The sequence below is a fragment of the Acipenser ruthenus genome, chromosome 6, assembly GCF_902713425.1.
Source record: "Acipenser ruthenus chromosome 6, fAciRut3.2 maternal haplotype, whole genome shotgun sequence".
NCBI lineage: Eukaryota > Metazoa > Chordata > Actinopteri > Acipenseriformes > Acipenseridae > Acipenser > Acipenser ruthenus.
In genome coordinates this window covers 53445581-53459812 of record NC_081194.1, presented here as the reverse complement: position 1 = coordinate 53459812, position 14232 = coordinate 53445581, and the positions used below count along the sequence as shown (strand labels likewise).

At 36.2% G+C, this 14232-nt stretch overlaps 2 protein-coding genes across 11 annotated transcripts in view; one reads left to right on the top strand and one right to left on the bottom strand.

Annotated features, from left to right (window-relative positions):
• Positions 1–120: 120 nt before the first annotated feature.
• LOC117410690 (prolyl-tRNA synthetase associated domain-containing protein 1-like) lies at positions 121–3535 on the top strand. Its single transcript, XM_034017428.3, has 2 exons — positions 121–515; positions 2526–3535. Exons 1-2 carry the CDS (start codon positions 261–263, stop codon positions 2952–2954), a joined length of 684 nt encoding a protein of 227 aa, XP_033873319.3. The 5' UTR covers positions 121–260; the 3' UTR covers positions 2955–3535.
• Positions 3536–5423: 1888 nt separating this feature from the next.
• Positions 5424–14232, bottom strand: part of LOC117410688 (girdin-like) — a 93475-nt gene continuing 84666 nt past the window's right edge. For 7 of the 10 annotated variants that reach the window (XM_059025498.1, XM_059025497.1, XM_034017418.3 and 4 more), the window contains 3 exons: positions 11814–11894; positions 10271–10542; positions 6278–9615 (listed from right to left, as the gene is read on the bottom strand). In XM_059025498.1, the coding sequence (XP_058881481.1) occupies positions 8587–9615; positions 10271–10542; positions 11814–11894 (1382 nt within the window). In that variant the 3' untranslated portion in view covers positions 6278–8586. The other 3 variants (XM_059025499.1, XM_034017427.3, XR_009328910.1) reach the window with 2 other exon arrangements.

Below are 14232 nucleotides of genomic sequence, written 5' to 3'. Positions count from 1 at the left end.
TCAATGTCAGGCAGTCATTTTCATTACACATTTCATTGGTCAGACATGACGGACTCATTGGACACAAGTGTACGTTCGCAGATTCCCAAGCAGCAATTATTTAAACTGTAGTGAAGCAGTACCCATGGTTCAGGCAAAAGTCTGTTTGCATTTTTTTCTTCTACCATTCGTTTTAACAATGCGCTCTCTTGTTGTTTGCACTCTGCAGCATGGAAGATTTTTGTAAAAATAGTTATTTTGTAAATGTCAGCGTATAACAAATGCTTTTTGTTACGGTGCCATTTAAACAAGTACAGACCAACTGCAAGAAATTATACTGTAACCCGGCAGTGAATGACAGACGCGTGACCTGGCACAGCTGCTTGGGAGGAATCAGGAACGAGGGACGGACAGTTGCTGAGGGGTCTGCAGAATTGACGAGATTTTACACCATGACTTCGGCAGAATTACGAAAAGAACTGGAAGAGTACTTAAAAAATAATAATATTGAAACTGTCTGCGTGGACCACCCAGAGGTAACTTTTGTTTTAAAACAAAACGAAATTACCAATTAATTTACTGTATGTACTGCTGTTTCTGTTTGCTACTGTTTTGTTGCGTAAAGCCCTCTTTATTTAGTTTTTATTAGTATTTATTTACTTTTCAACACAGTAACGTTGTATGCCTAATGGTATTTAATCAAAGCACTGAACAATAATACAGTCAAACTTTCTTTTGTTAAGGTAGGCTACTGCAGAGGAGACATACTAGTAACACGTGTCAATTCCAATCCAAGTACACTTAAGAAAATAAGAGGGCACAACAAGGTAGCATGCAATTACAGGGTAACTAACTAACATTGGTAAAAATTTAGATATTGTTGTGGGACGTTTCAGTCTAAAGTATTTGTGCTATATAACATAAATACATGGGAGCTACTTTAATCATAAGGTACAATGTATTTGTAAAAAGTTCTAACTTCATATCCCCCTAAGGAGTTTGAATTATAATGGTTTATTTGCTCCACCAATCAGAAAGCCCCTTACTAGCTGAACAGCCAATTAACTGAGCTTTTAGAACAGTGCCACCAGACCAGATCTAGCAATCGTGGCAAGCAGAGCACAACGTAATGCTGCAATGTAATGCAGTTTACTAGGTTACAGGAACAGGGAATACATGAAGAGATGGGTTGGGCTGTTAGAAAGGGTGCTTACCAATTGATTTCATGAGTTTAATTTTGTCAAGACAGAAAGTGACAGTATGAGTGAGAGCCCCAGAAGACTATTTACATCATAGCATGTTCTCAGGTGTGTTTAATAAACCTGACTTATTATACCAAGTCATTAATACTGTAATAACAGTATTAAATATTCACATACAGTCTCTTTAATTTATAAAAAGAGTATAACTAGATTTGTTTTAAGTTTAACTAATTTGCTCCCCTCTCATTGAATAGCATATTGTACGTTTTTAATAACAAGTTATATGTAGTTCATAGATTATATAAGGGATTGTTATAATTAATTATTACACACAACATTCTGATACATGCAATTTATATTTCAGTCAAATCAGAGAGCACATACAGTTATACAGCGGCTCACAGCAGGGGTCCCCACAGCCAGACACCAGTGACAGCATTCCAATACAAACGCACTGTATTGGTGTCTTTGCAGCAGTGCATGGTCTATGCAGCCACAGAGCAGTTTAGATGCATGATTGGCCAATGGCTTTTTGAGTTTTTATTGTAAAGTGCCATGGGATGCTCTGGATGAAGAGCGCTATATAGAAGCAATTGTATTGTATAAAAGAACATCACCTTAATTCAATAATAGCCATTCTAACTGTAATTTACATGGAACCGCAACATGTTTTTATAATACTGAAAAAAATACTTTAGTTTGATATGTTACTATGAAATGTTACCCACCTGAGGGATTCTACTAGGACTTGAAGGCGACGATGAAATTGTCATGGATAGGAGAGGAAATTTGGTTTTTAATAAATCGTTAAAAAAAGAGAGAAGCATAATGAAATAATTTGATGTATTGCTAATGATTCCCAGAAAAAAAAAAAAAAATGTTACATTTGTGATAAACATGATCAGTTCTGTGTTTAATTAAAAACAAATCTATATTAAAATGTCAGATGGAATTATGCACCTCAAAACGATATTGACTCTATTAAGTTACATGGTTCTATACCACTTGAAAAAATCCCCCAGAAATGATTGGTGGGCCCATGGTTATCTGGCTGTGACTTGCCTTTCAGGTGATGAACACATAGGATAGAGCAGACACAAATGTTACTGAACATGTGGTCTATGAAAACTACAGTTTGATTACTCCAAGCTATACTTTTGGTACTTAGAACCCTGTAATTCCAAACTTGTGTGATCTTGTGAAATTTGGACGAAAGGACCGCAAAGCTTCATTTCTCTTTCAGGACAGATTCAAGATTAAAGTAGGGTCAAATAAAACTGCTGCTTAATGTAGTTTCTAAAAACTATAGTTGGACATAATATATTATACATTTTTTACGTAAAGGTTTTCACAGTGGAAGAAATGATGCCCCATGTTCAGCACCTAAGCGGAGCCATCACTAAAAATCTTTTCCTCAAAGACAAAAAGAAGAAGGGTCTATGGCTGGTGACCGCTCGTCACGACAGACAAGTGAACCTCAACGATCTTGCAAAGAAGCTGGGAGTGGGGAGCGGTAACCTGAGGTTTGCTGAAGAAGCAGCAATGCTGGAGAAGCTCAGAGTGGGCCAGGGGTGTGCAACACCACTCGCGCTGTTCTGTGACAAACAAGGAGATGTCAAATTTGTCCTGGACAGTGATTTAGTGAATGGGGGACACGAAAGGGTATATTTTCACCCCATGACTAATTCAGCAACTATGGGGCTAAAACCTGAGGACTTCCTGACATTCTTAAAGGAAACTGGACACGAACCCATTCTGCACAATTTTGATTAGAAATTTTATGAAAGCTCAACTTGTACCATAAGTATTGGTAGAGTAAAGTAAAAAGTGCAACCAGATTCAACAATGTGTGGCAAGTCATGCAATTAAACTCAAACCGTTCCTATCGAACACTGCTTTATTTTTTGTTTTAAAACCCCAAGGAGGTGTAATAACGTTTTCAATTTTCACTTAAAATCAAATGCATTTTCATATTCAAGGGATGCTTAAAGACAGAGTCAACATTGCTTTAACAATATTTTTTAAAGATAAACATATCCTAATTGTTAAGATATAATGTATTTTTCACCCTAATGACATTTAACAAAATAAAAAATGCCATGTCTATAAAGTCTTATTATACTCTTATCCTTATAGCAGCTTTTTAAAAGTACCAACAAAAGTGCATGAAATGCCAAAAAACAGGTCAGTGAATGTTTTAAAAACTGATATAAGGATATCAAGCTGTAATTAAAATGGAATGTGAGAAAGTCTATATTTTACTAGTGAATGAACTCAAAATTAATGTTAGGTGCTGTGATAAGTCTATACTACTGTCTCAACCCAAAGCATATTAAACAGTGAAAGTATGCATACTATGTGTGTCCATTTCAGTGCATTTATTAAAATGGAGTTGAACTACAGCTCATCAGCTTAGCATAAAGGTCCGATTGACAGAATTAGTTGTTACTTTGGAGAAATTCCCTCAAAACAGCCTCACCCATTCATGTAGAAATGGCAAAAAATTAGGGGCCGGTGTGGGGGTATATATTTTGTTATCGTCGAAAACTGTAAAAATGTTTTCGCACATACTTGTTTTTTGTGACTTTTCTTTTTCTTCTGTTGAACGCCCAATACTTTGTGCAGTGTATACACATGGTTATTCTATGTTTTGTTATGTTTTTGCCTTTTAAACATGTTCAAAGCAATGTGAAGAAGGTCCGCACTCATAAGAAAAACAAATTAATTCCAAAAAGTCATTTTCATTATTCTTCATTTCACAGCTTAGTTTTCTGAAGAACAGATTAAAATTCAAATCCATATGGAAAATCAGTTTCAGCCAAAAAACCTTCATCAGTGTGTATACACAACTTCAATGTTGTCCGTGTTTCCTCCCAAAGCATACTTGTCTGCGCCTGTCATGACGCCTCTCCCATTCCTTGTCTCTCTTTCTCTGTAGTAGTGCTTGTAAGGATAACCAAGAGCACTTCAGTCTGTGTTGAGCACGTTCCTTGGCACATGTGTCTTAGCATCTTTATTCTGGTTAAACCCGGCTGATAAGGGATTGAGTATTTCAATGTAAAGTGGAGCGATCAAAAAAAGAAGCCAAGTTGGAAGCAACACTTGTGTGAATGTTGGGCCCCAGCACCTTTCCAATTGTGCATATTTGCTTGATGCTTGACCAGGTTACCCCAATTGCTTCTCCTAACTTGGGCTTTTGTGTTTGATATCACCACTTTAAACGGCTGTTGGGTGCGTTTTCCTAACTTGTTTTTTAACATTGACAGTGTTTTTGTTATAGATATAATATACTCTGCAACAGACTAAATACACCTCTATTCAACACAAACTTAAGTTTTCACATCTTCAGCAGCTTGCATCCATTTACATAAAGTGGGAAGAGAAGGCTTCTACTGTATTACGTGTTTTCCAACTTGGTGCAATTAAACACACATCTTGATGTTGCCAGCCTGTGGGATTTCAGAACATGTATTTCAAAACATTAACTGTGATTGGAATTTTTAAAAAATGCATGTTTGATCTGAAGATACAGATACACTTAAAGGTCAGAAGAAATACAAATCAACCCCAAACAAGTTCAGTCTCTCTTCATGACAATCGATGTCTTCAAATATCATGGGGTTAAGTCCCTGAAGGGACTTTGACCTTAACATAGGAAATAAATAATAGTATGGGTAGATCATGAATAATCTTGTGGTGGGATGGTCTTCCATTGTGATTTAAAGAGTGGACCCTCCAGGAGAAAGGGAGACCAGACCCTGATCTAATTAGTTCAGTATTCATACAAGGACATACAAATCTGAAGTCCTAGAGAGGGTACTAGGATAAAACGAACAGGGAAATTCTTTTTGTGAAAAGGAGGCTGTGTGGTCCAGTGGTTAAAGAAAAGGGCTTGTAACCAGAAGGTCCCTGGTTCAAATCCCACCTCAGCCACTGACTCATTGTGTGACCCTGAGCAAGTTACATAAACCTGAGCTCACAAGATGCATTTTTTTAGTATCTGCAGTTTCAAAAGCAGAAAAGTGGTGTGTGTCACTTTTAAATGGGGTCAGTAATAAAGTGAAGTTTAATACCACAAAGTGCTGTTGTGTTGTATGCACTCTCGAGTAAAAATACAAGTCAAGAAAACAAATGGATGTCTATTGAGGCTAGTCCACCATGAAAACAAGGTGTGTAAGCTGCAAACCAGATGCTGTTATTTGCATGATATGTAATGCATTCACAAACATCTCAGAAGCAATGGTCATTACCCACATCAAATGCCTTTATGTAAAAGTGGAAAAGGAAATTAACTATACATAAGCAGTCATTAAAAGTGAAATGCTTATCCAGATCATGGGAATACCACTGATTCTTCTATCAGGAAATTCTGTTTACATAAGATTCTTTCCAGATTTTCAAACACTTCATCACCTACAACCTTTACAGCAAGTGTCCAACTTTAGTAAAGCATTGATAAAGTAATTTCTTTTTTATTATTATAGTGTTATTTTGGTATGTCTTGCAAAAAGTATGATAATAAGATTCATAGCACAGCTTTGTCCTAGAGACGTCTTGATTGCTTCATGCAGATCGTGATAAACTCATAAGGTAGTGCCCCCATGCCAATAGGTTTGTGTAGGTAATGCAGAGTTAGCAGGTTCCACAACATTGCAAGTGTATACATTCTTCTCATTTACAAGAAAGCTAATAATAAACTGTTAAACAGTCTGGCTATTTAAAAGCAAATGATATACATAAAATATGACTAATTCTTCAGGATCCATGAAAAATTTAAAATGTTTTCTTCCCCAGGAGTTGAGCTCGGCACGGTTACAGAATATTGGTCCTTAAAATGTACATCACTGTTTTTTTGAAATCCAGGTAGCAGTGCAACTTGTCTTAAAAGTTCTTCAGTCCAAAGAAATGCATCTCATTACTTTTTTAATGGAGTCCAACATTGCTCCTTGATTCAAGGAAAGTTATGGTGTCTCTAACATTTTCTACTGACGAAAGGTTCTTAAAAGATTTGTTAGCTTTACACAAGTGACGAGTCTCAGTAGACCAGAACTAAAGGCTTCAAAATGACAGCTTGAAGGCCACTTTTCTCTCTAAGTAAAAGGCAGACAGAAAAAGAATGTGAGTTAAGAAAAATGCATAGAATAGGTTCAAGTAAAAGCAGAAAACACACCAAACAAATCAACAAGAACATAAAAAGCATGCATTGAAAGGCAGGGACTGAAAGAGACAGCAGTGGGTACAAGCAATTTCACGTCTTATTCATGCGATATTATATGAATGGAATACTGCATGTAATCATAAAACATCTTCATGAAACTTGGCAGTTAGTCAATAATTAAATCATTGCCATTTGTATTAAAAATATTTTAATTACAAAAAATAAATGGTGAAAATGGAGACACATTCTTATATAACTAATACATTTACTTAGAAATTAACAAAAAAATAACATGAAAGTGTTGTGGTGTTTAATGCATTGCAGTTGTCAAGATAATGTACACTTGTGCACTAAGCAGAAATGTAAGTCTCCTGCCCAGGCATGCAGATGAAGATGCAGTAATGTGGTTTGGCATTACTTGAATATATGCAAAACAAACAAACAATTCAAAAGCAAGCAGATACGCACTTATTTGTTATAATGCGGAATTACAGAATATATGCAATGCTGTTAGTTTGTTAAATAGGATTTTCTGCATTTATACTTTGGGCAGGACACTCACCACTTAGCCCACTTTGTTGGTGGTAGGTGGCTATGTTTAGGAGCTATGTTGCTCCCCAGTTCTGCTTTTTGATTTTCTGTGCTCTTGTAAACTTTTCACATCTGCAGAAAAAAGGCATTTCGTATTATTTCTGAATACAATGGGATCGATATTAGTCTGCACCATACATAATCAGTACAGTAATAGACAAATTACATGCACAATTACATAATCTATGCTCCGTTGTAACTGACATTAGGTATGTTGTTCAGTTACTGGCATGTTTTTCTAACTTTAAATGCTATCATGTACAAAATGCAAGGAAACTTCAAAAGTCAAGTTTACAAATAAAATAACAACATAAAACTTGTTTTATGCATATCAACATACATTTTTGCCATACAACATTCAATGCTACTGATTTTTCATATGACAGTGCATGTTGTTCCCACACATAAACTGATTTGATCTAAAGGATCAAAATAGTAACTCAGGATTTACATAAGAGACAAAATAGTTATTTAAAGCAGCAAGAGTACCAGACATGCAGACATAAAACATGCAAAACACAGTGCCACACATCTACATATCTTCACACAATTAAGACTTTTATTAATACATCCACTGCATATCAGAATATGTGTGTTTTCATTTAGATTTAGCACATACTATTACTTTTAATAGGGATATATTAAATTAAAAAGATAACTATCTGAATGCCATTATGAAGTACAAATTATCTGTCATTTTTCAAAGGTTTTTGGTTTTAGATAAATAAAACGTGGAAAATTTGGCTAATTACATGTTTATTTTACTGTCTTATATTTCTTTTACTTCTTATAAACTAAAGGACATGTAACCTATGTACCAGTAATGTTAAAATATGAACACTGCTTTTCTAGTTAGATAGATAAAAAACCACACAGTACATGTATCTTTATTGTTTGTTTTAGTCATTATTTGTGGGATCTGATAGTATAGGGCATTTGGTGAAGTTTTGGATTAATTTACAGATTTACATTTTTTGACTTAGACCAAAGCTTGAAATAGAAAATGGCTGTGTGCAGATTTTATGTGGATTATATTAAAGGTGCCTGTTGCTTAATTTCTTATATGCAACCTTTGTAGTAACATTTTCAACTTTTCTATTATGTCTTTAAGTAATTAGACTGTAGAAGGGATATGTCACTGTCTATCGTTCAACATTTTATAGAAGCTCTTTAAACATATCCCTCAAAAATGTTTTACAAGTCATATATAACATTTTTTACATATAAACAGTGTATGGTTTTAAAAATAGTAATTTTAAACAATTAATATGAAAGTGTCTACTGCACATGCATTGGTAACCCCAAAGTCCTGTGTTTAATAAAAATAATCTATGGAACTATATTAGCAGATACTGTATATTACAAAACAAACATCCAAAAAAGTTTTGACAATAGTGCAAAAGTTTTAAGAATATTAACAATTACAAGTCTCAGCTGAAAGTGTGAAAATCATTTATAACGCATGCAATGTGGTAAGCAATACCTTGAAAATAAGCCTACATAACCTACCTCAGTATACAAACAAAAGCATAGAGAAGTCCCTAACATGCAACTTCCATCTATTATAAAAAAACAATGTAGATATTTTGCTTTAACCTGTACTGCTATATAAGTTCAAGGTGTCTACAATTTCCTGTAAATACACATTTGTGTGGTTCAAACACAGCCATACTCATACCACAGGGACTGATTGTCTTCAGAAGATAATTCTGGTGACCCAGACTCATTGTTAATGTTCACATGTTCTGCATTAGTAGGCTCACCAGTGGGGAGAGCATTCTCAGGGCTAGAATCCTGTACACTATACTCGTTCAGCACTGCTTTAACAGGTGACACAAAAGCTACGTCAGTAGGTCTTGGAGTGGCCCTTAGCGGCAGACCACTTATGTTACTAACTAAGGATGTGTTTAAAGATAAGAATGGCTGACTTGCACTGGTAGTGATGAAGGAAGCTACACTGTCACTGTGTGGTTCTACAGAGTCAATGAACACAGAATCAACTGTAAAAGTTGAACCAAACAATGATTTAGAACTTGATGCTTTTTGACCTCTATTCCCTGTATATGCTCCTTCCATAACTGGAGAATGACCACAACCAAGTGAACTGGATTGGCTACATTTCTGCAGAATTGGCTCTGAAGGGTTTTGGTAAGGTACATGATGAGGGAACTGGGGATGGCGGTCTAAGTGGTACTCACTGGTTGCTTGTTGGTTGCTTCTATTAGTAGCCTTAGTTGGGGAAGGATCAACAGATACTGGTTGTCTAGTGTCTTTGGACATAAAGTCATGAATGCTTGTCTTCCTGGTGGAGCCTTCAGCCGTCGAGATCACACTGCTGGCACGTGGTAAGGTAGAAAAAGTGCTGCAATCTCTCTGTGTCGGTTTCTGCTTCATAATGTCTAACTTTTCAGCAAGAGATGTGGCTTTTCCCTGAGCGCTTAATGTAGGTTTAACAGCTGTACTTTTAATACGTGTGCTTTCTGCCTTTCTAAGGCTAGGTCTGACTATCTGTCCAGGTTTGGGAGGCCTGCCATCTGTGAAATCCACCGTGGTTCTGTCGCTTGATGATCTCAAAATTCCGCGGCTGCTAGAGGAGTTCCTGGGTGCCTTCACTCTTCCTGCTGGTTTTGAAGAATCACTGACCCGCCTCATGGTCTCATCCACAAGGTTCTCCTGGCTACCAGACTGGATTTGTAAGACAAAGTGATATGGAAAGTTAAGCTGAAACAGTGCTTTAAAGGTCACACACTTGTTTTAAATCAAATGAAACGACACAAAGTCGATAACTTTAATGCAACATTGTTTTTAAATCCCTGATATTGACTTCATATTTTTGACATGTCCCCATTTTCTCAAGATACAAAAATATATTATGAAGGATACCTGGTGATGTCATTTTTATCCACAGATAACCAAAAGTATTGCTGCCTTTAGAAATTATATTAACACATACTCCATAATTATTATGACAACTACCGTACCACTACAGTACAAATAATGTTACAATATCTTAAAGTTTACTGTAAATAATTAAAAAACATGCCACTCTAAGTGATGACTGAACTTCCTAAAAGCACATAATATCACATTTAATCAATGTAAAACTAAATGCAGCTTAATCTATGAATCGCATCATTCAAGTACCACATGTGCATTAAAATACTGATTTAAAAAAAAAAAAAGATGGCATAAATTGTCATGGGGTTAATCTAGACAAATCCAAAATATTGTATTGTCTGACCCTGGACACTTGTTTATTATGATGCACAAATCAATACTGGTAAAAACAAGGAAAGAAATGTATTTTTTTTTTGGCAAAAACATTTTAACTACAGCTTACATTTGTTGGTGAATGCACGTTGCTCTCTTCCAAAAACTGTTGCAAAGTGACTACTTCACTTCCAGGGGAAGCAGCTTTTCTTTTCTGCTGAGATGGAATGTCCAGTGTTTTCTGAACGAGCAAAGGACTCTGTTTTGAAGATCTTTGAGAAAGCTGACCAGTCTGCTGGACAGGACTGCTGCTGCTTGACCACACTTCATTATCAAGGCTCAGACTAAATTCACCACTGCTTTGACTAAGGGGCCTGCTGTGGCCGCCATTTAGTGCACTTGCTGCAAGGTAAACAGTAAAAAAAAGTTAAGCTGATAAAACCAAACATTTTCTTCAAATTTAATACAACAGAAAATAAAAACAATTAATATATCTATATATAGAGAATAAGGGCCATGCATGTTAGGGCAAACAGGACCGTGTCCAATTGTGAAACGTGTACTTTTATAACAAAATTCTTCTTCTTTTTTTTTTTTTTTTTTAAACAGTGATACAACTTAGAAACTTTAAAACAAATCTTGGTCAGATGTCCTCAGACGACTTTGGATGGCCTAGTATAACATTTTAGCCAGAGATTGGTGGTGGCAGACAGGGACACGTTATAAATTATGACTGGTTGCTTTTGACTGGTATTAAAAGGGGTAGGCAGGCAGCCATCTGGATGAAATAATAATACAAATGGTAGAAAAATCTGATCATTTGAGATTGACACTCAGCTGAATACATTGATTAATTATGACTCTCCTCGTGAAGCAAGTAGTGGTTAGGGCTTTGGACTCTTGACCAGAGGGTTGTGGGTTCAATCCCTGGTGGAAGACACTGCTGCTGTACCCTTGAGCAAGGTACTTTTACCTAGATTGCTCCAGTAAAAACCCAACTGTATAAATGGGTAATTGTATGTAAAAATAATGATATCTTGTAATAATTGTAAGTCGCCCTGGATAAGGGCGTCTGCTAAGAACTTAATAATAATAATAATAATAATAATAATAGCACACACATTATGTCTATGTGCCACACAGCCCATTTAGATTTTTAAGAAAGACCTACCGGTATTTAGATAAAACCATATACCACACATGAAGTTAAAACTGGAATGATTAGAATAATTGGTTATTTCCAAAAGAACACATTAGAAAACATTAGTGGTATAAAATGGGAATCAATGTATACTACTGCTTTGAAAAACTAATTAATTAATTGTTTTCAGTGGCAAAATGATTATGTGGGTAATTCAAAAAGAGTTAAGTACATATTCTCAGTAATATCTTGTCGCCACATAATGTATTTAATGTTATAGTATGCTGACATGGTGGAGTGCTGCTTCAGCATGCAAACAGAAAAGGAAAAAATGGTAATACTTTTTCCTAAAATCTGGAAAATTTTATTTCCTTGCTGTTTAGGCTGTAAACTAATGTTTTGACTGTAAAGGCAAGATCCTTTATTTTACCAGCTGAACCATTCAATAATATCGTGAAAGACTTCTAAAAAAACACAACAAAGCAATTGTTAAAAGCTTAAAAAAAATAATTAAAAAATGGCAAAACCATACCTTTAGCATCATTAGACAAAGCATTATTATTGCTGTTACTACTGGTTGTCTTGCAACTATCAAAGCTGACTGGTCTGGAAGCTGGATGGAAAAATAAAGAATTAGCACAGAAACAAAATGGTTAGCAGACGATACTACCTTGGAATTCTGCTGTCAGAATGGCCTGAGGCATGGGGCCATGCATCATGTTGCATGCTTATTGCTAAGAAATAGTTGTGCCTTACACATAAGAAAGCCAAGTGTTTTCCAGGAAGTCCAAGAGGACACTTTGAAAATGGGCACTACAGTGAGAGTGAACAAACAGGAAGATGAACAGTGGAAAAGAGGAAATCAAACAGGGTTATAAGGGATTTCGTGCTAAAAAAACAAACAAAAACACATACATACACACATACATACAGTCAAACCTGTATTAAGACAAGTCAAGGTAAAGTCTAATAGTGGCCTCTTATCACAGGTGGTCTCTTAAAAGAGGGCCCATAACTTATGAATGTTCTATTATTATTATTTATTTCTTAGCAGACGCCCTTATCTGACATGCTTTCCTGTAATTATGTATCTCTTACATACACTGTAAAAGCCAGAAGATGTAATATGAACAAAAGGAAGTATGTAATTTAAAAACATTCATTTAGATAATGCATTTACAAAACAAATTATTTTGTGAAAGTAATGAATGCTTGCCTGTCTCAGGTCACACAAAATATTTTAAATCCTTTGCAAATTTCAATGCCTGTGTCTGCCTTTTAGGTACGTGTTGATTCACTGCATCCTGAAACCGATGCCAGCATAAGCATAAGATATTTTTCGATTACCGCGCACATGGGAGGACCTTTTGTTTCTCCACGTTTTCTCTCTTCCTTTACAAGAGAGCGCTGTTGTTTTATTGATTACGGATAAAAGACCACTAAAATGGTTACTGTATTCCTTTGAATTTAGGACGTACCATTTAAAACCATATTTTTCTTCTAACAATAGCCCTGTGTAAGGGTGCTTAATACAGGTTTGAGTCCATTGCTGGTTAAGAGAATTGTGGTCGCTGGTCATGTTAGACAGGTGGTCACTTAATACAGTTAAATAAAAGCACAAATATCATTGGGAGGAATTTAAAGTGGTCGCTAAATAAAGGTGGTTGCATGAGCAGGTTTGACTGTATATATACAGACGTGCTCAAATTTGTTGGTACCCTTACAGCTCATTGAAATAATGCTTCATTCCTCCTGAAAAGTGATGAAATTAAAAGCTATTTTATCATGTATACTTGCATGCCTTTGGTATGTCATAGAATAAAGCAAAGAAGCTGTGAAAAGAGATGAATTATTGCTTATTCTACAAAGATATTCTAAAACGGCCTGGACACATTTGTTGGTACCCCTTAGAAAAGATAATAAATAATTGGATTATAGTGATATTTCAAACTAATTAGTTTCTTTAATTAGTATCACACATGTCTCCAATCTTGTAATCAGTCATTCAGCCTATTTAAATGGAGAAAAGTAGTCACTGTGCTGTTTGGTATCATTGTGTGCACCACACTGAACATGGACCAGAGAAAGCAAAGGAGAGAGAGTTGTCTGAGGAGATCAGAAAGAAAATAATAGACAAGCATGGTAAAGGTAAATGCTACAAGACCATCTCCAAGCAGCTTGATGTTCCTGTGACAACAGTTGCAAATATTATTAAGAAGTTTAAGGTCCATGGAACTGTAGCCAACCTCCCTGGGCGCGGCCGCAAGAGGAAAATCGACCCCAGATTGAACAGAAGGATAGTGCGAATGGTAGAAAAAGAACCAAGGATAACTGCCAAAGAGATACAAGCTGAACTCCAAGGTGAAGGTACGTCAGTTTCTGATCGCACCATCCGTCGCTTTTTGAGAGAAAGTGGGCTCCATGGAAGAAGACCCAGGAGGACTCCACTTTTGACAAAAAAACATAAAAAAGCCAGACTGGAATTTGCTAAAATGCATATTGACAAGCCACAATCCTTCTGGGAGAATGTCCTTTGGACAGATGAGTCAAAACTGGAGCTTTTTGGCAAGTCACATCAGCTCTATGTTCACAGACGAAAAAATGAAGCTTTCAAAGAAAAGAACACCATACCTACAGTGAAACATGGAGGAGGCTCGGTTATGTTTTGGGGCTGCTTTGCTGCGCCTGGCACAGGGTGCCTTGAATCTGTGCAGGGCACAATGAAATCTCAAGACTATCAAGGCATTCTGGAGCGAAACGTACTGCCCAGTGTCAGAAAGCTCTGTCTCAGTCGCAGGTCATGGGTCCTCCAACAGGATAATGACCCAAAACACACAGCTAAAAGCACCCAAGAATGGATAAGAACAAAACATTCGACTATTCTGAAGTGGCCTTCTATGAGTCCTGATCTGAATCCTATCAAACATCTATGGAAAGAGCTGAAACTTGCA